This window comes from Lotus japonicus, chromosome 1 (genome assembly GCF_012489685.1).
Source record: "Lotus japonicus ecotype B-129 chromosome 1, LjGifu_v1.2".
In the NCBI taxonomy this organism is placed as follows: Eukaryota; Viridiplantae; Streptophyta; class Magnoliopsida; order Fabales; family Fabaceae; genus Lotus; species Lotus japonicus.
In genome coordinates this window covers 129,948,031-129,975,139 of record NC_080041.1, presented here as the reverse complement: position 1 = coordinate 129,975,139, position 27,109 = coordinate 129,948,031, and the positions used below count along the sequence as shown (strand labels likewise).

Sequence of the window (27,109 nt, the reverse complement as noted above, 5' to 3'; positions counted from 1 at the left end):
AATAATATAGAGATTAAGGTGTAAAAAATGTGCGAGGCTTAGTAGACAAATGGAATGAAGATAAGTGTATTGAGAACTATACTATATATCTTCTTTACTTCTGTTTACATAAACAAATTAATTGATCCACTAAGAATGAAGTTTTTAACGTACACTCGAGATAGTTTAGACTACAAGTCCAAAGTAATTAAAAATACTGACAAGTATTCCAAAGCAAACAAATAAAACTAACATTAACATTATTGCATTTCCTTCCAACCAGATATTCATTTGTAACTCCATCTACATTTAGATCAGTGTAAGACGAATTTATATTTGTTAAAATTTTCCTAAATTCACTGCACTCATTGCTTTATAACCGTTTAATCTTGATCAGATCACACTATGAAGTTCTAACTACAGTGAATTTAGGGGATACGAGGTCCGTGTTAGACACGTCCAACTAGGTAAGCTAGCCTAGGCATACGCATGCGTTCATGCAAAGCTACAATTAGGACAATGACCATGGCTAGTTCCTCGCACGGAAATGGAGAAATAAACAGAGTATGATCCACACAATGGATAGCAATAGCATCAACTTGTATCTATTGTGAAAAATATGTTGGAATATCACATGTGGGAGACATCCTTCTACATTAGTTTCAATTGAGTTGAAATCCATGCATGTTGCACTTCCTTCAACGTTCCTACTTCCTAATGCAAAATTGCTAACCAATTCCCTTGAATTCAGGACAAAAAACACATTGACGAGTAATATTGTAGCATTATAACCAGCCTTGGTAGACAGCCACCCTTAATTATGGGACCTGTTCTTGCTTTGTAATTGTATATATATATGGTTTTTGTCTTTTTCCCCCTTATTCATAACTTGTATAGTTGTATTGTCTCATATATAATTACACGAAAGGCTTTACGTGCAACCTGTCCTATCAAATTCTATGAAGATATTATTAGCCATGCATTTAGCTTGGTAGATATATATAATTGATTATAAAGTCAAAATTAATTATAGGCTAAAGTTTATATGAGTACGTAGTTTTTGAGTGTTTAAATTGTTTATGAGAAAAGTAAAATTGTGGAGAAGTTTCAGTGAGTAGCTTCAAGTGTCAGATTATGAAAAAAAGAAATTGATTCACACATACCATTTATCAATTACTATAGTCAGGTACTTGGGGATATGTCTCAAAGATGTTTGGTGTAATGGATTTGATCTACTCTATTGGGAACTCCAAATTCAATCCTGGCCTCTAGGACACTCGAAGCTTGAATGGAATTTGGATTAGGCCTATGACATGGATTCAACATAGAATTGATATAAAGGGAGAGAAAGGACTAGCTGGTATTCAAAGGTCAGAACATGTGGCAAACAACAGAGTTGAACAAGGTAAGATCTATGAAATGTAGTGTTAGGAGTGGAAGACCAGTCACATATAAATGTTCTGATGTATGTGAGGTTGAAATCTTGTGGTGGTAAAATGGGCTGCACGGAAAACAGTACATCGGTTAACATGTAATGATGTAAGATATAAGTTTAATTTGTAACTATTTCACACGTGTAATTAATTAGCATGGCAAGATTTGTGTTTATTCAAATTTGAGCTCGTAGAATCTTTCCATCTCTTGTGAGGTGCGCAATTCTAAAAAAATCGCCCGACACGGTAAAGTAATGTTGATATGATAGGGGAAGTTTCTTCTAAGACATTCTGAAGTTCATGTCATGGAAGAATAATGAGTTAGTAAAATAAGTAATGTCTTTGTAATGAGCAGTCAAACCTATATGCATAGGCATGGTGATTGTTATACTGTGATTCAAGGTCTAACTGAAGTTTTAGTGAAAGTCTTCATAAATGGTGGTTATCTCTTAATGATAGCTTGTGATGTTTTATTAGTTAAGCTGCATGTGTCCGCTCGGCTGTACTATATAGACGAGGTGACCCTTGTCTTAGTCGCCTCAGCCAAGTTCTTGGTTGTGATACCTTCAGGTTGGCTGAGAATGTTATTAGACTTTATATTTTTTTTTTTGACAGAAAGTTGATACTTTCATTAATAAGTAAATCTCAAATCAGAGGAAAGTATACCCGCTAAACCAACAGAATACTCCTCCAATCCAACAAAGTAATAGTTTGACAAAGCAAATTGTGACATTATTTAAAAATATGCTTATTTTATATGTGTGTGTTTGTTCTTCTTTTGTTTTGTTTTGTATAAGGTATTATTGCCTTTTATCCACACATGGACAACAACAAAAATTACCTTGCATAGCTGCTAGCCATTATCTTGGATAAACTCGGATCTTGGAACATGGACTCAAATGAGAAATGTCATTCTTTAAAAGTATTTTTTCTACGGAAAATGATATTTGGCATGACATTATGATCACTAATTAGATACATAATTTACTAACTTTTTTAAGTGGATAAATAATATGATATTTAATATTTAATTTATGCATCAAAAAATTTATTTTGACTCATCCAAGCTTTTTGTTCAAGCTCTACCATTGGATGGACCATGACCCTATGCTTCAATATATATTTAATTAATTTATCATATATAACTTTTTCATACAGATTCTGTTATTATTTTTTTGGTCAACATTCATATTACATTCGACCCCTATTTTTCTCCTTATCCTTTACAATTTACATAAGCTTAAGAGAATAATTATATTGTTGAGAAGTTTGATACGGATTCTATGATTGAGTAATATTCTTAATTATGAGATGAAGAAAAGATATACTCAATTAGTATTATGTATTTAACTTTAAAGTTTTGAATTTTATTTAATATTTACTATTAAAGATTAACTTTTGACCCCTGAAACAACAGATATATAATATTAGTGTCATCCTATGAAAATTAATTAGTGAACTAAACAGGAAAAACCCATCAAAAGTAAGTAAGCACAAATTTAGTCTTCCTTAAATCATATAAGTATTAACATCAACATAAATTTTAGAATAAACTAAAAAAATTACTGTTAACTAATGTAAATGCATTATTCACTAATCTAACTTAAGCAAATGTTTCGACTACAAACCCTTATGAATACAATTGCATTACTCAATAGACAGAGTTTTGCCAGCAGAAACAAAAAGTGGCTAGTATTAATTCCTTTATTGAACAATGATGTGGTTGACTATATGTTTATGTTGTACATGCAAGTTGGATTAACATTATGTTTATGCAGAACGAGTCAGCATGCTCAAGTACTTCAGCTACCAAAAATTCAATCACACAAACGAGTTGTCAGATCCTGTTACCTACCTCTTGGATGCAAAATCCTCAAACAGTACTCAAAGCAACACCAAATAGTCAAAACGGTATTTATGTGCCTCTAAATAAGACAGTGACATTATACTTAGATAACAACAATTTGTCCCAGCACAAAAATCAATTAGTTATATTACTGTTATAGAATCTAGAGATGTTTTTCTAATGAATCATTGTCCAATAAACAAAGGCATTGATAGCAACATCTAAGGTACTAAATAATGTATATATACGTGATAGTTCATCAATTACCCGGCATTACATTATATACATTAGAAAGGGAGTTCTCTGTGCATACTTAGAAACTTTTCTTCTGAAACCAGAATCAGTTAATTCTAGAGAAAAATGTAGTTACTGACTTCTGAGTTTCAGAATTAATTCTTATGAAACATACTATTAGCTTATTCTGAATCATCCTATATAATATTAGACACAAGATATATATATCAACTGGTGCTGTGAATAGGCCAACTCTTAAATCCCTGAGTTGGTACAATACATACAAGAATCAAATAAATATTGAAACTTGGATTTGATGAAACAAAGTGATCAAGTTACATGAGGAAGAACTGAACCCACCAATTCAGAATGGAATAAAACTATTTCATACAAATACTTTCTTTCACATAGTTTTACAACAAAGATGATCAAGTACTGCACATTACTCTCTAAGTTATGCAAGTTTTTTCCTTTACAAAGTGTGTTTGTTTAAGTTTTAACATGATAAGCTGTTAGTGTGCATTCTGCACTTTCCTTGACCGAAAAAGTGGAAGGAGATTGAACGCTCCATTAGTCTTAAACTAAAATTAACTAGATTATGTTTTGATACGCGTTGACTCTATTACGTACTTTAACACTCACTTTAAAATAAAAAGTGAACGGATCTCGTATATTGAGATGAAAGTACAGTCACATTGCACTCTCTAGTATCAAACACACAACTAACAAGCTCTTAATATAGGAAGTACCATGTACACTCCCCATGATTGTAGCATACTCATAATTCAACTCAGAACAGAGAATGTTAAAAAGAAAACTAATTGTCTGTAAAGTTGAAATGAGATTTTGCATATAACAAATGAACTTGACTTAATGGAAGACAAAAACTAGAGGCAGTTCACAAATGGCAACACCAGACCAAGAAGAATAAGTACAATGCCTGCTTAATGTGTTACATTTCTTTTCTTTGGTACAGCCACAGGTCCAATGTAAAACCTCAGATGAAGCCTTTTGCAAAGATACCAAAATCTATCCCCAGTGTCAAAACCAGAAGATAAATAAAAAGAAAAAAAAAAAAGAAAAACATCTCTTTCCCCCTTTAAATCATCTTTCATAGATATTAGAATTAGTACCTCCATGTGACATTAAAATTTGGGGACATGCTGATTGCCCCAAAGATTTTTCATACTGTGACTTGATATGGTGAGAGGATTAGCATATGTTCTTAAAGGACCCATATACCTTACAAATAAGGTTCCTAAAGCACATGATGTTAGGGACCAAAATGATGCATGTGATGGTTGAATGTTTCATTTCACCCTCAACAAAACAAGTTAATGTATGGATGGCCAGACTCCACGATTAGCCATTGTCTTCCCTTGTTCAAGAAGGAAAATACTAAAAGTTACGAAACCAAACTCAAGAAGTGGTAGTTATCATCCACTATCATTCATTAGTGTGTTTCGATTTCAATTGGGTTAACGTGAAAGAACATTATTAAAATCCGTAAGAAAAATTATATTCACTTTTTGACTCGAAGTGAGTGCTAATAATGTCTGTCAGCACTGATGTCAATGAGTATTCAAACATAATTCAACCAAATAACACAGTTAGCTTTGCCACATCAACATTTCTTATAGCTTTTCTTCGTAACATATAGAATTGTTGGTTAAAGAATGTGACTCAATCCTAACTTCATTTACAATAATGATATGTGAACATACATAAATACATACATAAATTGTTAGTGGAGTTTCTAACCTCAATAAACATTTACATAGGTTTTGATCGCCGCTAATACATATGTCGGAAGGATGTTGACAATTTTTGTATGTTTCACCTTCATTTATAAACCTTAATAAGGTCACATCATGGCAACTAGGGTATCATACTTTGATGATAAAATGTGACATAAGAAATTTCTTTAATAAAGGAACACTGTAGGGCCATATTATCAATATACAATGTGTTGATAACATGATGGACTCAGAGGAGTGGCATAAGGCTACCACATGGGTGATGAAGTCACTCCCATGTTGCTGTTTTGGGGTCCCTCCTCTCTCTTTGATAATTACCAGGCATTGGTGGTACTGAGTCCGTACACCACAACTTGTTTTAGGTTTGCACTTGAAGGTAGAGGAGGGAGGGGTGCGTGCAGGAATTCTTTTCAAATGCCTCTTTGATTTATTGCCAGATTAAGAAGCCATGTTTGCACTTTTGATCCCTCAGTGTAAACCCCCAAACAGTTTCCATGACCAAAGATTCCGTTGCCCACCCATGTTACTCTAACTGACATGCTCTCATAGCTGTAGAATAGTTCATCTCAGCATGTTCGAAAATGATTTGTAGACATACGCACAGTGTCCGGGACAGACCTACATGCATATAGAGGAAATGAGACAGTCGCCCACTAGAGAAAATTTCGTCCCTGCATAGTGCAAACACCCAGAATAATAAATGTGATATCTGATGAATGTGATCACAAGAAAGAAATAGAGAGGAAAATTGAGTTTCTTCAAGATGTCTTGAGGTGTCTAAGTATCATTCTTGTAGCATGTTTCATGTTTCTTTCAACAATGATTGATAGCTTTGCTTTAATTTTGGATGTGAATACATGGTTCAAAAATCAGTACACATCGATCAATGGTCGAGGACGAAGATTTATACCAGATTTTCCAATTTAAAACAAGCTATATGGTCATATGAGTGGTCATTATTATGCAGGCATTGCCTGTAATAGACAGTCATTAGAGACTCACGTGAGACTTATGGATCATATGCTCAAACTAAAACAGCATTTTACCACAAGTATTGCCAACACTAGAAAAAAATGGAGTACCTCACTCATTATATAGAGTTTAAAGTGAAATCTGACAAGATCTTAACAGAATATGATAATCAACCTATATAATATATCGCTAGAGCAAATCTCACTCTTGAGCTTGATAGATATAGATCTAACTCAAATTATAAAATGGTGTTTGCTATGATACCTTAACCCAAATCAAGGTATGGTACCCAAAATGAGATAATTCGATAATAAAGAAGCATGTACAAGTTATAATTTTAATGCTACTTTATCGTAGTGATGTAACGTTTCATTATTAGAGACATGAGATTGGTAGGTTGTGTTTTTTTAGGCTTTTTCCATCCGTCAATCATGGTCATTTTGCGCGTGTCTCAACCATTATCGTTCATCTCTACAACAAAACTATTTTTCATTAAAAACAAAATTCATGAGATGAAATTAATTGAATAGTAAAATGAAATGCGAAAATGTAAAATTTACCTAAAAAATATAATAACCATCTATTAAATTACTCAATGCGGGTACCATACCCAAAATATTTTATGGGTACCACAAAATTTACCTTATAAAAAGTTATCAAAGTCATCCGTTTATTGAAACACCCTTAAATGATTCCCTGCATATACTTGCTTAATCTTACCAAATTCACGCTCCAAACATATATGTTAAAGGTATCACATTTACAAAAGATATGCCTAAATAAAGTCGTATAAACAATGAAACTATCCTTACTCTAGAGCTAGTTTTTTTTTTGTATAGTTAGACCCTTAGGGTCCATTGTCTCATTGGTACATCATGACCACGAGCTCAACTAGCTTTTTCTCCTTTTTTTTTTTTTTACTTTTTATGTTAATTAAAACTTAGCTTTCACGTTTATGTGTTCATTTTTTACTGAAAATTTTATCTTTTAAAGGTAATATTAATATGTATGTTGATGTATATAATATTAATCTTCTTTAGTCTTACACAAATTTGGAATAATAGGTAAGAGAAAAATTTGAATTTCCATCTCTTTTCTTATCATAAAAAGATGTGTACTTGTTGATGAGAATGTTTGTTTTATTTTTATGAGTAAATTTTTTTTTTCACAAACCAAACACACTTCCGCTTGTAGGAAGAGATATGATAGATAATGTAATATGATTAGAAGTTAGATATAGAAAGAGAATTTAAGTGAAAATAAAATGGAAAAGAAAGTGAATAAATCAATGCTCTTTTTATATATAATTTGAAAAACACTAGAGAGGAAATTTGATTTAGCATGCCTAAATAAAATCGAAAATGACGTCCAAATATATACTTTTTATCGATATCCTTTCAACACACAGTTTAGCAATAACTTTTAACTCCTGCTAATGTTTGGAGTCGCTAAAAATGTCACTAAAGTGTGTCAGCAGTAAAACGCGTATATTCATATATCATATCTCAAATAAAATGGAACAGAAACAATCAACCAAAAAGAAAACAAATAAATAAAACAGAAACAAGCAACAGAAAGATGGGAACATAGAAGGACGAAGTCCAACATAACTGATAACTATAATAACTAACTCACATTAGTACATTGAGTAGTTTTCAAGCACTGATCTTCCAATCATAAGGGTTAAAATACTAAAAGAAAAATGAAAACAACATAGAGAGAGAGACATATAATAGTAGAAAAACAAATTCTACTCAGAGACAGAGAGACAGAGAGGGAAGCTCAAAGTAGCCATCACCAAAAATGTCTCTATTCCCACTTTCCTTGCACCTGCTTGGTCTGTTGAACTTTTTCACTCCCATCTCATCCTCCACGTTCTCAACACCACACTCTTCTTCTTCTTCTTCTTCCTTCTCTGTTTCAATTTCAGTTTCACTTTCTTCTTCCACTTCATCATCACTTTCATCATCATTAATATCATCATCATCACTCCATTCCTCAACAACTTCTTCTTCCTCATCAACAACTTCATCATCATCACCATCATCAGAAAGACCTTCCTCCTCAAAAAGGTGCAGCCTGAGCCTGCCATCACCACGCTCTGCATGAAAACAAGGGCGTGGTGAAGGTGAAGCAACAGCTTCCAAAATGAGCCTACCACCTTCACGATGAGGCCTCACACGAACCCCACCAAAATCAGTGATTGAAGTCAGTGGTGGTGGAAAGTTGCAAGCCTTGTTCACTCTTCTAGATACCCAATTTGAGTCAGTTCCATTAGTAGTAGTAGTAGTAGTAGTTGTAGTAGTGATGTTATTTTCCAGTGAGAACAGAGAAATGTCATCGCAGCTTTCACCAGCATTGCTACCAGTCTCGCTTCCAAGGCTTTCAGTGCACATTTCTAAGCTCTTTTCACTGAGCAATGAAGAGGAACGCTTCACAGTGGGGTGGACATAGACTTTGTCATCCTCTTCTTTGTTACAATTAGAAGAAGTGGGTTTTGTGAGAGCTTGAAGGAAACTCCAGCCACGTTCGTCCATGTTTTCTACTGTGTTTGTGTCCTTTTTGTCATCACATTCATGGTTGGTGAGGGGGTTTTCTTGGACTGAGGTGGATGAAGATGAAGCCTTGTTGTTGGTGGTGGTGGTGGTGGTGGAGGGTGGAGTCAATTTGAGCCTCAGCACACGTGGTTCGATCACTCGTGGCTCGAGACAAGATTGCAGGCCTTGGCACAAGCTTGATGAAGACATTTTGTGTTGTCCACAATGGAAAATGTCGATAAAAACAGGGGAAGAGAGGCAGGGGAGAAACAGAGGAGCTCAGTTAAACAATTTGTGTTGAGCACAATACAAAATGCCAAAAACAGGGGAAATGAGGCAGGGGGAAAACAGAGTAAAATGTCAAAAACAGAGGCAGGGAAGCAGGGGAAAAACAGAGGAGTTCAGTTAAACATGCTGAGTTGAGAGAAAGTTTGGGAGTTGTGGTGAAAAGGGGAGGGAATTAAGTGGAAGGCATAGTTTGGTGATTGGTTTTCGGATCAAATTGAAGGTTAGGTTGATTGGGAAAGAGAGAAGAGAAGAGGAGTTAAGGAGGTAGAGAAGAGAGGAGTGAACATGAATGAGGAGTGAAAATGGTGGGTCTATATATATAGTTGGCAACGGTAAAGTTCCTTCTTCTTTTCTTTTTTTTTTTGTAGTGGGGAGAGGGTCCCTATTCCCTAACACAAGGAAAGTGGTGGTACAAATTAACGTTGGTTTTTTAGTGTGAATTCGGTAGCAATTGAAAGTTATTTTCAATCAATACTTATTTGAATCGAGTCAAGTAAAAGTCTATTAATGTGTTGTGTGCTTTTTCATTCACTATTTTCTTACCACTTGAAACAACATAAAATATAATATAGTTTACAACCCACATGTGTGAAACAACAATAATAAATAACATACAAACCTTTGCATACTAGGTGAGGTTGGCTACTCATGGATCATGACATACCACAATTCACATGGCACACGCCTTGAAAAGAAAGAGAGAGAGAAAATTGCAGGGGCTTGAATACTTGATAGTATAATTACAGAGCAGAAAAAGCTCAAGTTTTTTTTATAGGCAAACAACTTAAATTAATAGGCACAAGGGTAAGGGTGTCAAGTGATAAGAGTTGTGAGACACGTAAATTGAAAACTGAAAGATCCAGAGATTAAATCTATAGAGAGAAAATTCAGCCAATAAAAAAACTAGAGCGGTAACATTCTAATTTAAGATGAAAGAATTTTACCAAAAAGAAAAAACTTCATTATGACATAATGTCATAGTAAAAGGGAGATAAGGAGAAAAACGATATGTATATATAAATATCAACAGTGACGGGTTCACAAATTTTAAGTTGTTAGGGCACATACATACATGTGTCTACCGACACACATATAAGTATATCGGTATATAGTATAGAAGCATACAATTTTTGTGAGGCAATATGCAATGTAAGAAAAAAAAAATTTGTTGGGGGCTTGCCCCAAAACCTGTGATCTTCTCTTATAATTGATTAATAAGTGATTGATATTTCAATAGAATGTCATATGATAATAATAAGTTTTAAAATTTACATTTTTGTGGTTCATAAAAGCAGGACATCACAACCTGTAAGTTGACTAAATGAATCTATGCTGCATGACGTTTGCTTATTTCTCATAACATAGACTAAGTTACTTCAATTAGAAATTGCAAACACTTTAAAAGTTCAGGATTTGATTGAAAATCAAATTGCTGTGGAATAAAGTTAAAGGTGAAATAAGCATAGACCAGCTGGTATAATTGTTAATTATTTAAAGGAGGAGACTGTGAGTAGTGGATAGAGAAGTTAATTATTAATACATGTTTTGATATAAGGTGAAAAACTACAATGAGCCAAAATCATAATGGATTGAAGCAACTTTCTTTAATTTTTGTGGCGATTCTGTTTTTCGCTTCACCTTGATTTTCCACCGTGTATTCACACATACACTTAATTTATATTGAAATGATGAGGTAAGAGAAGCGAGCATGCATGAAACAGAATTAGATGAAGGTGCATTGCAGTGTTCAGAATATCATCATAAACTAGTTATATCAACTTGCAGCAACTGAAAATGCAGGGGACGGAAAAGAAGCAGACAGAGTGACAGAGTTTTCCTCTGTTTGTCAACTGAATTTCCCTGTTTTACCTTCTGTTTATTGTGGCCATAGGTCATTGTGTTACCATCTATAGAACCAAATATTTAAAAATTAAACCCACATATATATGTATACTGCAAAAACCAGCTCCATACAATCAAAACCACATACAATTGCTATATATGTTACAATCACATTAGGATTTCAGGAATAGCATGTCATGGGACAGCACCTATAATCCATATTTTATAATTGATCTTCAATTATTATCATTTTATTGGAAAAAAACATGCCTCATATCTTTTAAACCAATTTTGTACAATAATAGTAGTAATAAATCTTGGTGTTTACTGGTTATTAGTAATGAATCTTTGTACATATGAGATGCTATTCCCCTGTTTGGACAGTGATGATAAACAATTAGTCTTTGACATTTTTGGTGAAGTCATTATGGACACTTTGCTTTGCATGCTTAGATATTTTCATTAATTTGAGAGAAGACATGCAACTCTTCATTTAATATAAGATGCTGATAAGTCAACTAATGAAGAGGGACCAAAGGAATGGATGCTAAAACAATGTTTGAATAATCCACACACTCACTTTGATGATGTCTTCTAAGCTAAGAGGTCTCTCTCCACTTTACTTGACTTTTTCACACAATTATGAAGCTTACAACCACTCTTCAAATTAATGGATAAAGATAATTTGTCCATATTGGTATTTATTTTGCTGAGTCTCACCGATCAAACTGTGTCATATAGATATGAACATAATAATTACTATAATTTTAAATGAATAGTTTTTAATTTACGTGATACAATTTAATAGAAATTTAATAAAAGAAACAGAAAATGAAATATCAAACCGAGACATTGGTCCCAAATTAATATGGTTATTGTGTATTTGTGGTAAGAGAAAAGGACAGCATCATTTTCATGACTTTTCTGAGGGCCTTTTCCATTGCTAAAATCTCTCAGCAATCCAAAACTGTACGGAAAATGTTTTATCTTATTTGCTTTTGAAACATTGCAGATTCGCTCAATCAAAAGGACCGATTTTTGCAAAAGCATATCCTCATATTCTCTTAGAGCATCTCCAATGAGGTTCTTATTTTAGGATCTTAAAATAAGATCCGAAACTTATTAAATCTCACAATTTGAGCTATCATACATGGCATGAGATCTTAGTTTTTGCTAAGATCCGTGCCTTAGCTCACATACTCTCAAATATGAGATCTTAAATAACATAATATTTTTTCTCTCTTCTTTAATACTTTTTTCTCTCTCCTTCAATACAAGAACTAAAGTAAAAAATAGGGAGAGAAATAAATAATATAAATATATTGGGTACCGTGGGTCCAGTTAAAAGTAAAATAAGATCCCAACCACTAGAGTAAAATGTGCATGGGGACCTTATGAGTGTCTTAAATCCTATGTGGCAGTCTGGGCCCACAAAATGTGAGTTAAGTTCCAAAATAAGTTCTCATCATTGGAGATGCTCTTAGGTGGAGAAAAAATAATAAATCAAATTAAGTTTTCTTTTTTTTTGGTCAATGGTAAAATTAAATTAAGTTTTCTTTGCGCTTCTCATAATTAGTGGAAATGGAGTGGGGGAAAGAGGAAATTCAAGAAGTGAGAGAAAACTAAATCAATGATTAGATTGAGCAATTTGACACTCTCAAATTTTTTTCAATAGAAAAGAGAAAAAAAAAAAGTAAGTAAAATTTGTGATGTGTGATATGATTGAACGAGAAAAGATATATAGATAAAAAATAAAAGTGAAAATAAAGTGAGAGTGTGAATGAATCATAACTCAAAAATAATATAAAGGAAAGAAGAAAAAAAAAAGTGGCCCTCAAAATCATTTTCACGTTAACTCAACTGAAAACAAATTCACTTTTTTCTAATTTTATCTCTCTTCTCATATAGTTATAATCCTTAGAGATTTACTAATTATTCATTTTCTTTCTTCTAAGTTTTATAGAAAAACAACAAATGTTCTCTTAGAATATAATATAAAAACATTTATGTGGCCCTTACCCAATAACTTAAGTTTTTGAGATAATTAGTTGTTTGATATGATGTCAGAGTCTCTATGACTAAGCGGTCCAAAGCGGGTATGTGCAATGTTCACGCTTCAAGTCTAAATGACTCTTACGTGATTGGACATGTTAGTATAAAATCATTCATATAGTCCTTACCTAACAACTTAAGCTTTTGGGATAATTGATTGCCGAGATGTTCTACTTAATTTCTTTCCATCCAACTAATTTAATGAATAGAATAATACATGACTTGAAAAAGCTGGCCGCTGTTTGGCTATCAGCGATGGACCAGTTGAGGAATTTGTCATGCACACAGTTTTTGTAAAATAATTAATGCGAATTTTTGTTCTGAAATATCTAAAGGATGTTTGGCTATCAGTTATGGGTCATACCTTTTTCTTTCCTATTTAATAGTGCATATTTGGATAAAAATTTAGAATTGATTTTGATGAACTCGGAATTCTATGTGTCAGGAATCAGAGTTGATTCTCACATGAAAGAAAATTTGATCCAAATTAATTAACATTCTAAAGTGCATATTTGGAAATTGCATGAAAAATGTTGTGAATGTAACATTAATCATGCAGATTTTTCCTTTTGGAAAAGAACAATCATGCAGATTACAAGCTTTATTTGAAAGGTATGCAAGTGTGAAGTCTGCAGGTCCATAAAATAAAAAGCGCTAGCTAGCTGCAACTTCGCTGGAAGTAATCTGTGGAGTATTGACAATGCTGTAATGGATATCAACACACATACACACTATAGTGTGTAGCATATGGTGGATCATGCATGTGTAGTAGAAAAAATTAAAGTTGTCGATCCACTTGCACTCCCCACACCGCACCAAAGTTAAAGGACCAATTTGTGTGGCAGTTGCTCTTACACCATGCAGCTGCTGTTAGAATTTTGGGTCACAAATGTAACTTTTAATTGTGTTAGGGCCATTATTTAATTAGCCAAAACTAAAGTGGTCTATTTAATATTGATCTTATGGCTAAGGGCATATGTGTTATGAAAAGGTATTGTGCGGATACCATAAGGCAATATTCTAATTTGATGAGGGGCCAAATTAGAAATATTGAAAACAGAATTGTAACTGATGCAGTTACTTATAGGGTTATGGTCCCCAATTGTAGACACAACAACGTAACAACGTAAAAAAGTTTCTCCTCATCCCCATCAGAGGAGAACATCAGGAAACCCTAAGGGTGATCTACAATTGGAAGATCACAACCCCAGATCCTTCAGCGATTCCCATGGCTCATTCAGGTACGCTTCCGCTCTAGATCTTCATCATGTTTTTCGGGTATGGGTTAATCAAGTGTGGTTTAGGATTATGCTCCTATTTTCTATATGGGTAGAAAAGCATGTGGTTAGGAACAAATCCTTATTTGTTAGAAACCAACAAGTGGTATCAGAGCCACCCATACCTGATTCATGTATGAAATTTGGTATTTCTTGAGATTAGGGTTTTCAATTTTGTGAAATTGGGAATTATAATTCATTCAAATGGTATTGAAATTGATTCTGTTTCCAACCTGGATTATATACAAACTCAGTTTCGTCGTTTTTTTGGGTATCCACGTATTATATAGTATATTCAATGTGTAATTCTGGAATTGTGATGCGTGTTTTTGGAATTTCAAAGAAAAGCACAAGCCTAATTTTCCATTTGACTAAGTTTTCAGCCTTTAGATAAAAACGTGTTTGGATGATGTTATTTAACCGCACCCACTGGGAATCAAATTTATGTGTTCCGGTGTTAAATAAAAGGATAGACTTTAGACAAATCCAGTACTCAATCCAAATTCGTTTCCAGTTTCTAATTTTCGGATTATATTCATATACGCAAGTGGTATTATTTTTGTATGTATGAATTCAGTTTGGTTTTTTTGAATCCAAAATACTTTGTTTAGAAGATCTGTAAGCTTTGGAATATGTATTTGCTGTTTTGGATTCAACAGCATAATTAGGTGTACATGAATTTCATGTACAACTTGAGTTTTTCAGTGTGGGTTCAAATTTTGGCTATGGTTTGTATTTTTATACAATTGTTTAATATTTTAAATGAGTTAATTAAAATAAGAAAGTCACAAAAGTGACCTCTTTTTATGGAGATTACTCATAAGAAATATTAAAAGTTTGTGAGTGTGTATGTTTATCCATGCGAGTATTAATGGACCCCAAAGGAAAAGTTAATGCTTGGCCGGATTTCATACACACCTGTGATGATAAACATGTGATAATTTTAAGGGTTTACATGTGAATGATAAATCAATCCAAAGAAGGGTTTGTTATTTGACATGATTTATTATCAATGTTTGATCATTACAACAAGAGTACCACTAGCAATTAGTATTACTGTCAAAAGACATGATATTGATGGTGCACTAGGTATCTTGAGATGGGTTATGCCATTATTTGAACGTATTGATGATTCAATTTTTCTTAATGTGAGTATATTTATAGCATTTGTTTTTGTTCTATTTTCAGCTACTATCGGTTCGATATCTGCTAATCTGAATTCGGTTCCGATCCTTGATGGAACAAATTTTAAGGATTGGAAAGAGAACATGGAAATTGTTCTTGGCTGCATGGATCTTGACCTTGCACTAAGGGTGGAGAAACCCGCTTCTCCTACGGAATCTAGTACCTCTGAACAGAGGAAAGATTATGAGAAGTGGGATCGCTCCAATCGCATGAGTCTTATGATCATTAAGCGCGGCATTCCTGAGGTCTTTAGGGGTACTATCTCGGAAGAGATAAAAGGTGCCAAAGATTTCCTTGCTGAAATCGAAAAGCGCTTTGCAAAAAGCGATAAGGCGGAAACAAGTACTCTTCTTCAGAACTTGATTTCCATGAAATATCAGGGCAAAGGAAATATAAGGGAATACATTATGGGCATGTCAAATATTGCTTCAAAACTTAAGGCGCTAAAGCTTGAGCTGTCGGATGACTTGCTCATTCATTTAGTATTGCTTTCTCTTCCTGCACAATTCAGTCAGTTTAAGATATCTTATAACTGTCAAAAGGAGAAATGGTCTCTTAACGAGCTCATTTCATTTTGTGTGCAAGAAGAGGAAAGGTTGAAGCAAGAAAGGAAAGAAAGTGCTCATTTTGTTAGCACCTCTAAAGACAAGGGCAAAAGAAAGAAAACTGTTGAGCCCAAGAATGAAGCTGCAGATGCTCCAGCACAAAAGAAACAGAAAGAGGATGATACCTGTTACTTTTGCAATGTGTCTGGGCATATGAAAAAGAAATGTACTAAATATCACGCTTGGCGTGCAAGGAAAGGTACATTTTTTGCTTTGGTCTGTTCTGAGGTCAATTTAGCTTCAGTACCTAGAAACACTTGGTGGTTAGACTCTGGTGCAACTACTAACATCAGTGTTTCAATGCAGGGTTGCCTAAGCTACCGGAAGCCAAATGATGTTGAAAGATACATCTATGTTGGAGATGGCAAGACGGTGGAGGTGGAAGCTATAGGGCATTTTAGATTATTATTGTGTACTGGATTTTATTTGGATTTGAAAGACACTTTTGTGGTACCGTCATTTAGACGGAATTTAATTTCAGTTTCTAATTTGGACAAATCAGGTTATTCATGTTCATTTGGAAACAGTAAAGCCGAGTTGTCTTTTAATTCAAATATTGTTGGAACCGGTTCACTTATTGGATATGATAATCTGTATTTGCTGAGCACTGTAGCCACCTATAGTGAATCCCTGAATGTGGAATCACGTGGTACTAAGCGTAAAATTGATAATAACGATTCAGGAGCATTATGGCACAAGCGCCTAGGTCACATCTCTAAAAATAGAGTTGAGCGGCTAGTGTCAGATGGAATTTTGGATTCCATTGACTTCACAAACTTTGATGTTTGTGTTGAATGCGTTAAAGGTAAACAGACCAAAACAAAGAAATTTGGTGCATATAGAGCTACAGGCGTCTTGGAATTGATACATACGGATATTTGTGGACCATTTCCAACACCTTCTTGGAATGGTCAACAATATTTTATATCATTCATAGATGATTATTCGAGATATGCATACTTATTTCTTATACATGAAAAGTCTCAATCATTGGATGTGTTCAAATCATTTAAGGCTGAAGTTGAGAACCAACTCAACAAAAGAATTAAGAGTATCAAATCTGACCGTGGTGGTGAATATTACGGTAGATATGATGGTTCAGGTGAACAACGTCCAGGGCCTTTTGCCAAATACCTAGAGGAATGCGGAATCGTCCCACAGTACACCATGCCAGGGTCACCTAGCATGAATGGTGTGGCTGAAAGACCAAACCGGACTCTTAAGGATATGGTAAGGAGTATGATTTGTCATTCTACTTTGCCATAGTCACTCTGGGGAGAGGCACTAAAGACTGCAGCTTACATTCTAAATAGAGTGCCAACTAAAGCAGCTGCCAAAACACCTTATGAGCTTTGGACTGGGCGAAAGCCTAGTTTGAAACATTTTCATGTATGGGGATGTCCAGCTGAGGCAAGGCCTTATAGGCCAAATGAAAAGAAATTGGAATCCCGAACAGTGAGCAGCTACTTTATTGGTTATTCTGAAAGATCCAGGGGCTATAAATTTTATGATCCCAAATTAAAGACAATTTTTGAGACGGGAACAGCCATGTTCTTTGAGGAAATTGAGTTTGGAGGGGAGAACAAGATTAGGGACTTTGCTTTAGAGGAAGAGTCAGTAACAATTCCAAAACTGATTCATACAGTTGCTTCTGATGAAGCAAGTACGGAACCTCTACAAGACATTGTTGTTGAATCTCCTCCTACTCAAGATGATATGGTGGTTCATGAAGAACAAACTCAAGATCCTCAAGAACAAGTGTTACAAGAACCAATACCTTTGCGGAGATCCACTAGAGAAAAGAGAAATGCTATTCCAGATGATTACATAGTCTTTCTCCAAGAACATGAGGAAAATAATGGTATGATGGAAGCTGATCCAATCAACTTCCAGCAAGCCATGCAGGATTCCAACTCTGAAAAGTGGATTGAAGCAATGAAGGAAGAGTATAAGTCCATGCAAGACAATAAGGTTTGGGAACTTGTCCCATTACCGGAAGGTGTGAAACCCATTGGTTGCAAATGGATATTTAAGACCAAGCGGGATTCTAATGGTAATGTGGAGAGGTATAAGGCTCGTCTTGTGGCTAAGGGTTATACTCAAAAGGAAGGGATTGACTTTAAAGAGACTTTCTCTCCGGTTTCATCGAAAGACTCTTTTAGGACAATCATGGCTCTTGTTGCACATTATGATTTGGAACTCCATCAAATGGATGTCAAGACAGCGTTTCTCAATGGAAACATTGATGAGACAATCTATATGGTGCAACCAGAAAACTTTGTGTCAGGAGACCCAAAGAATACGGTTTGCAAATTGACAAAATCCATTTATGGACTAAAGCAGGCATCTCGTCAGTGGTACCACAAATTTCATGAAATAATTCTCTCATTCGGTTTTGAGGTGAATGTTGTTGAAGATTGTGTGTATCACAAATTCAGTGGGAGCAAATATATTTTCCTGGTTCTGTATGTTGATGACATACTGCTTGCCACTAATGATATAGGCATGTTGCACGAAACCAAGAGATTTCTATCAAGAAAATTTGAAATGAAAGATCTTGGTGACGCTTCCTTTGTATTAGGAATTCAGATACACCGAGACCGATCTCGGGGTATTCTGGGATTGTCACAAAAGAGCTATATCGAAAAGGTACTTAAAAGGTTTGGCATGCAGAATTGTACATCAGGGGATACTCCAGTTGCTAAGGGAGACAAATTTAGTCTCAGTCAATGCCCAAAAGGAAACTTAGAAATTCAGGAAATGCAAAAGATTCCTTATGCATCAGCTGTAGGGAGTCTTATGTATGCCCAAGTTTGTACGCGTCCAGATATAGCGTTCATAGTTGGGATGTTAGGCAGATATTTGAGCAATCCAGGAATGGATCATTGGAAAGCAGCCAAAAGGGTTATGAGGTATTTACAGAGAACAAAAGATTATATGCTCACATATAGGAGGTCAGACCAATTGGAGATCATTGGATATTCTGACTCTGATTTTGCTGGATGCCAAGATAGTAAGAGATCCACTTCAGGCTATATCTACATGTTGGCTGGTGGTGCAGTTTCTTGGCGTAGTGCCAAGCAAACTCTCATAGCTTCATCCACCATGGCAGCAGAATTTGTAGCATGTTTTGAGGCATCTAACCATGGGATTTGGCTGAGGAATCTTGTCACTGGGCTGCGAATTGTGGAAGGAATTGAAAGACCGCTTAAGTTATACTGTGACAACAAATCAGCCGTCTTATTTTCCAACAATAATAGGAGCTCGACCAAGTCAAAACATATTGACATCAAGTTCCTAGTTGTTAAGGAAAGGGTACAAAGTGGACAAATTTCTATAGAACACATAGGGACAAACTCCATGATAGCGGATCCTCTTACAAAAGGTCTTCCGCCCAAGGTCTTTCATGAGCACACTGCTCACATGGGTGTTTTGCAGTGTGAGGAATGCTTAGTTTAGTGGGAGTTACTCATATATAAATTTTGTGTTCTATGTTTGGTATTATGCATGCATACTCTAGTATTTGGATATTTTTTGGTTAATTATAAAGTTTGATATTCTGTTATTTATGCTTTGTACAATAAGGTTATTGAATGATCTCACTAAAGTAAAGTAGGACCAGTTGAAAATTGACAAGTACAGGCCACCTTCTTGTGATTTTCATGCTGCACATTTCATAATGAATCTATGTCATTTAGTTATGTCAGTACTAGTAATCATTGATGGGTTTAGTTATGATTGATATAACGAAAATCACTTTGGTTCTATGCACTGGCATGACTAATGGACGAGATTATTTGGATATGCTTAAGGTATATAATGGCATTTTTTGAGCTCATAAAGTCTAACACATGTGTAGAGTTACATATGTGACCAGTGGGAGATTGTTAGAATTTTGGGTCACAAATGTAACTTTTAATTGTGTTAGGGCCATTATTTAATTAGCCAAAACTAAAGTGGTCTATTTAATATTGATCTTATGGCTAAGGGCATATGTGTTATGAAAAGGTATTGTGCGGATACCATAAGGCAATATTCTAATTTGATGAGGGGCCAAATTAGAAATATTGAAAACAGAATTGTAACTGATGCAGTTACTTATAGGGTTATGGTCCCCAATTGTAGACACAACAACGTAACAACGTAAAAAAGTTTCTCCTCATCCCCATCAGAGGAGAACATCAGGAAACCCTAAGGGTGATCTACAATTGGAAGATCACAACCCCAGATCCTTCAGCGATTCCCATGGCTCATTCAGGTACGCTTCCGCTCTAGATCTTCATCATGTTTTTCGGGTATGGGTTAATCAAGTGTGGTTTAGGATTATGCTCCTATTTTCTATATGGGTAGAAAAGCATGTGGTTAGGAACAAATCCTTATTTGTTAGAAACCAACAGCTGCAGCTTAATTATGCCTTCTAGCTAAAAGATGAGCACTGCCTTATCTCAGGACTAACAATTAGATATAACAACTAGTGGCAGTGAATGGAACAATCCATGCATTTTTGATCCAGCAAATAGCTTTTTGAGTATGAGTGTTCTGGACTTGGGCTCCAAGTGGTCAGCTCCGTGGTTGATTTATAGGGGACGAGCACGACCACAGTTGACAACGTCTAAACTCTTATACGTCTCGGCATTCACTTCAGCGTATACCTAGAGCTAGGGGATTGTTGCTAAAGTACCTCGCAAGATTAGCCTAGATCAAGCGCCAATTGTCGCCACTCGACAAATTCAATGTGCGTCTGTCCAGGGCCGGCCTAAGGGTCAAGCGACCCAAGCAAGGGCTTTAGGCCTAAAAAAAAAAAATTCAAAGTAAAAAAGGTCTCATATTTTTACAAATAAGGCCTCAAATAAAAAAAATATTAACCATTACCTGCCACTTTGTTAGTTGTTTCTTCCCTAATTTTTCTCAAAAATTCTTAATTGACAATTACTAGAAATTAGCAATCTTCATTAACAATTAATTGATGTTACCTATTCTTTTTCTTCACCTTTTATTCTCTGACCTCCCATTTTCTCTCAATTAAATCCTAATAACGTTTCTATACTCCTTGCCACGCTCTCAGTCTCTCCAAGCCTCAAAGGGGAAAAAATAGAGTCTTTGTCTCTCAAACTCTCATATCCTTTATAAAAGAATCCTCCTCCATAATTTTTTTTTCTTTGATTAGCCATTGAGAAGAACTAGAGAAGATCGATAGGAAGACAAAACTCCCTTTATTGTAAGTAGTTACGCTCTAGCCTCTTTGCTATGATGGTTTCATGGTTATGTTGAGTTTTGATACAATAAAAATTTCTTTTTTCTACAATATAAAAGGACCGTAAAGTACTAACTAATTGGAATTGGATGCAATACAAATTAATTATGATAATTTAATAAATGATTTTGCATCTCAAAAAGCTCGAAAAATAAAATTTAAATAAAAAATTTAATAAAGAAATTTTTTTAGACAAAAATGCATCACTTAGGCCTCACTTTAAAGTTCGCTCTAGGCCTCACTTACGGTTGGGTCGGCCCTGCGCCTGTCCCGGTAACCATTTCGATTACTACATGAGACTCATACTCTATGACCGGCGTCGTACGACAACCAAAGCCAACAATTAACAGTTCAACCTAAGCCGATGCACGTCAATAAGAACTAAGGTGAGCTAAGGGTGAAAGGCCCAAATAATTAACAAGCAATTCTTCACAACCCGACGATCACTCATCATTCAACATTGTATGTAACCCCTCCGGAAATCACTGCCAAACGTCCAAACTACAAATATCAACTATGTCAAGGTCGCAGTAATTAGACCACTTCCCCATTAATGACTATGCCCACACGATTGGTTAAGTTACACATCCACAACTAGTTACACCTCCAAAATGGATTACAACCATCTAAATGGCTATCATCCACACCGGCTACATCTTCACCATCGATTGCGACCACCGAACCGATTACGTCTCCTTGACTGGTTACGTCCAAGCAACTAGGTAGGTCATGCGATTGATTGCGACTCCACACCTAACCGTCTAAGCAAAAAAAACATAACGGGTGTATCTCAACCCACCACATCTCATCCAAAGTCAATGGCCCCCCTGCTCGAGATGTCAACGCGACACTCGAAGACTTCCCAATAGTACACACACTTACCTATGCTCATTCGATTAAATGGTGCGCAGATTATCCTACTGCCTTCCATCATCATTTTTTCTCGCACCCATCATGGCATCCAACCTCAAAGCCATCAAGACCCAACCCTATACAAGTTGAGTTCCACGTTACACGAGGTACACATCTTCATCTTTCACCTCCTGCTTGAAATAAATAAAGATAACACAAGAAGAGAAAATCCACTACCCTTATCATTCCTCTCTCTCAACACTCTTCCGAGTGATTTGGACATACATTTGATCACTAACAAATTTGCATTGAATTATGAAATGTGGCCTTAATAATTTGCTCATCATATAATTAAATCTTCTACCTGACTAGCTAAGATAGTGTCGACCATATAACATATGAAAAAATCATTTTTACATCTGAATGATCAAACAGTACCAAAGTCCACTCTTACAACAAAATAAAGTGCCAAAATCCCAGACCTAACCAATGGTCGGGTCATACACCAATTTAATGCAAAACATTTGTTTAGAGATCAGATTTTCCGCGTCCAAACATTAACAGTAGTAATAGATAGTTTGAGTGATTAATTATGTGGTCCTCTTAAACTAATTTGCAAAACTATAATATGCATTCTTCTTAAGACAATGATGACGTATACAACAATAATTATTATACTGTACCAAGCTTAGTTTTGACTTTTGAGACAAATAAAATGCAGTTTTTAGAAGAATCTCATTCCAATAAAGTATCATGGATGTGTAAATGCTGAAACCGGTGAATGCAAAAAAGAGAGGGGCCTAGAATCCTTGCTGATTTTGATACATCACACTCACTGTCCTTCATAGCTCATTGCTGTATTTATTTATGTTAATGCATTTAACATTGGACACATGAAATTAAAAGGAGAGGGTCAAGGGAAACGAATATAATTGGGTAATAAAGGAGGGGGACAAGAATATATGCGCCTTACACACATTGAACAGCTAGGTCAATGCCCTAAACATCCAATGACATAGGATAATTAATCCACCTTTGCGGTTGTTCTAAATTGGCCAATCAAGGGGAAACCTTTGTAAACCACTGCATGATTTTTTCGAGTATAGAATGTGAACCTAAAGTATAGCTAGAGCTAGATTCATTAGTTATGTCCGTTGTATGTTAATTAATGTATTTTTTTTACACAAGTATTTTCCACAATAAACAATTTGTTCGAGTTGAAAATATTTTATGATTAACTCTCTTAATGAAACTTATTCCATACACAAAATCAAAAAAAATTGTTAACGACAAATTAAATATGTACAATTTGAACCAACTCCCCATAAATTTGCATATATGTTTTACTATTATATTTTCAAGTGAAAAAGGCAATGCATTCTCTACTTCTCTTACATAAGTCAGTCTAAAATGTTAAAGAAAGCGCACTATGATTTACTACTAAATTGAGTTTTTGTTTTTGTTTTGACCATTCTAGATTTCTAGTTTTATTTGCTTTGACCATTCTAGTTCTAGGATAATTTTATTCCTTTTTTTTTTTAATAATGTGGAGGGCCAACAGGCCCATAATTTTATTCCTTTGGTTTTGCATGCTCCACGCAGCGACATGAATCTTTGTTCTTCAGATTTTATGATTATTATATAACCCATGATTCAACCTACTAGCCCACAAGTCTATGAGAGCCCAACGTGTAAAAATTGAGATCAGTTAGTTTCACGAGAGCAATCGCAACTGATCCATTTACTCTTTTTTTTTTTGACAAACTGGTCCGTTTACTTGAGCATCTTTTCATTGGACATCTCCCCAAATACATAGCAGTGTCCAATCTTTCCCATTTTCCTTTTTGGTGACACATTTTTCTTGTTTTACTTCTCCCAATTTTATAGGTATTGAACACTTGTGTTGATGATTATCTTGTAGCAAGATAGCTGACGGTAGAGCCGATAAGGTAGAAGAAGTGACATGTAAAGATTTCATTATCAAATTTTCACTTCTGTTTGTAGCAGGTCTTCTTTGGATTGAGCTTTGAAGTCGCTGTCGCTCCCTTCTGCCACTGCCATTGTTTCGATACCCTGGATGGCTAGGGTTTGGAAACCCTGAAAGCTTGGGCTTGTCTGGCCCAATTTTTCATGGGCTTAATACCATGGGTTTTTTCATGGGTTGTACTTGTAAGAGTTCTATTAATCTCCCTTAGTTCTAATTTAGTTTAGATGTTTCTAAAGAGTCTTATGCTTAATGTTAATGAATTGACCTTGTAAGTTAGTTTGGGCTTATGACCAAATTTCTTCATTCAATATGTAAGATGATCTTTGCTGTAAGTGCGTTGGGCTCCCCCTTCTGGGTGTTGAATGAATTTAAACCTTCGACAAAAAAAAAATCCTCCCTCCTTGATGCTTCTGTCATTTTTCCTTCACTTTTGTCATTTTACCAATGTGCCATGATCCTTCCTTTTTTCTTTTCTTTCATACTTTTAATTGAAATAATAATAATAGGGAAATTCAATAAAAAATAAAAAAGTTTTCACATGAATTAAAACAAAAAAGAGTAAAGTCAAAATGAGCCGGATTAAAGAGTTGTCTAAATGACTCGTGTGGGTTACTAACCCACAACCCAATTTTACCAATAGGATTTTTTATAAATAAAATTTAGAAATTTCAACTCACTTATCTTTTTTTTTTTTGAAAGGAAACTGCAAATTCATTAATCAGAAACAGACATAGAAGTCATTACATCCTCATGAACCAAAGTTATGACCTCCCTAGGGACCTCTTCCAACCAAACCATATCAGTATACTTGGAAGCGGTACCAGCTAAGAAATCAGCAACAGAATTGCCCCCACGGCGAACAAAAGACAAGTCAACATAATCAAAAGAACGAGATAACATAAAACAATCACTAACAATACTAGATAAATACGACCGACCATCTGGAGGTTTCTTCTAGAGCTGGAACAGCTGCAGACAATCCGTCTCAAAAAGCACCTGACGAAAACCCATCTGAACGGCAAGCTGCATAGACCAGCGAAAGGCTAATGCCTCCCCAAGGATCGCTGAAGCTGCATGGAGAAGATATTGTGCTGCAGAAGCAAGAACCTCGCCCAACATATTCCTCACAATCAAACCAAAACCCACCTCTCCCGTGGTAGCCACAGCTGCATCAAAATTCAGCTTGTAGATACCTCGAGGTGGCCGCGCCCAAGTTGCCTGCAACAACGGAGCTGGTCTAGGCACCACCGTTACCTCTGACACCGGCGCAGCAGCTAGCATGGAACATCGCTGGATCACGACCGCTACGGGCACAGGAATCTCACCATCTCGGAAAACAACACAGTTGCGCATCTCCCAAAGAGCGTACACTCCCGCCTGCCATAATGCGAGGGCATCATCATCAGCTGCTCGGAAAAAAACCGCCAAGAAGTCCTCCATGGAGCTAAATTCGTGCACACGAAGGGAAAGGTGAGAGCCAAACCAGAAATTCTGGGCCACTGGACAAGACACGAACAAGTGAAACACAGTCTCCTCCTCATTAGCACACACTGGGCACAAAGGATCAACATCCATGCCTCTCCGACGAAGCGTGGCACGGACCGGAAGTAAAGATGAGAACACACGCCACGCCACCTCCTTGCAACGGGGTTGGGCACTAGTACGCCAAAACTTCTTCCACAAAGGAGCTGGAAGCGATGGCTAGGAAGAAGATGATGAACAAGCGCCAAGGAGCTTCCTGCGAACAAAAATATAACCAGATTTGGAACAATAATTGCCATCAACAGTTTCTGGCCACATTAGAGTATCAAGTATCAACACTACCATTCAAAGGCAAAGGAATTTTTAAAATATGAGAGACAGTGGCTGGGTGAAAAATAAAATCCACCAAAGCATACTTCCAAGTTTTGGTCGTATGATCAATTAAATGAGAGACCCTGGACACTCCAAATTCAGTCATTAAATCCTGACTACCTATAACAGGTACCCCTGAGGTAGCCACTGATCATGAAGAATATCAATCTGACTACCATCACCAATTTTCCAACGACCACCCTCATGAAAAATCCAGCTGGACCGCAAGATACTAGACTAAGCATAGCTTGGACGATAGCCACGTTTGGCCCCCAATAGATCACCTTGCGCAAAATACACCCCCTTGAAAACTTGAGCAAGCAAAGTTTCAGGTTGGGTATAAATTCTCCACCAATTCTTAGCCACAAGGGCAATATTAAAAGACTTAAAGTCACGAAAACCAAGTCCGCCATCAAATTTTGAACGAGTTAACTTTTGCCAGCTAGCCCATTGGAGGCCCCTCTTATCGACATCGCCACCCCAGTAAAATCAAGACACCATCCTTTCAATTTCTGCACAGAGAGAATCAGGTAAAATAAAACATGACATAACATAAGAAGGTATCGCTTGCGCCACAGACTTAATCAAGACCTCTCTACCTGCTCTGGAAAGAGTGGACTCCTTCCACACTTTGAGCTTCTTCCAGACACGATCTTTAACAAAGTTAAAAATTCTAGTCTTGGACTTACCAATCATGGTGGGTAAACCAAGATACTTGTCAAAACTCTCAACTGCCTTCACATTCAAAAGCTGCTTTAGCTCATTAAAACCATTCTGAGGTACATTGCGGCTCACAGAGAGCATAGACTTATCCAGGTTAATGACCTGACCAGAAGCCCGCTCATAGGTGGACAGAATGTCAAGAACACACTCCACCTCCTGAGTATTGGCTCGTGCAAAAATGATACTATCATCTGCAAAAAGAAGGTGAGAAATCACAGGTGCTCTGTTAGCCACTCTAATGCCATGCAACATTTTAGAAGTCACACGCTTCTCAATAAGAGCTGAGAACACCTCTCCACATAGGATAAAAAGATAAGGCGAAAGAGGATCACCCTGACGCAGGCCCCTAAAAGGAGCAAAACTCGGTTGGGGATTTCCATTAAGCATAATGGAAAACCTAACAGATGTCACACAACTCATAATCAGAGCAAC

At 35.9% G+C, this 27,109-nt stretch overlaps 1 protein-coding gene across 1 annotated transcript; it reads right to left on the bottom strand.

The window, feature by feature from the left end:
- Positions 1-7,808: 7,808 nt before the first annotated feature.
- LOC130730717 (protein FANTASTIC FOUR 1-like) lies at positions 7,809-9,508 on the bottom strand. The gene has a single exon (XM_057582791.1). The coding sequence runs from the start codon at positions 8,966-8,968 to the stop codon at positions 7,976-7,978; it is 993 nt and encodes a 330-aa protein (XP_057438774.1). The 5' UTR covers positions 8,969-9,508; the 3' UTR covers positions 7,809-7,975.
- Between the last annotated feature and the right edge of the window lie 17,601 nt (positions 9,509-27,109).

Bases quoted from the DNA above. Each gene is read 5' to 3' on its own strand.
- LOC130730717 (XM_057582791.1), bottom strand. From the start codon at position 8,968: ATGTCTTCATCAAGCTTGTGCCAAGGCCTGCAATCTTGTCTCGAGCCA.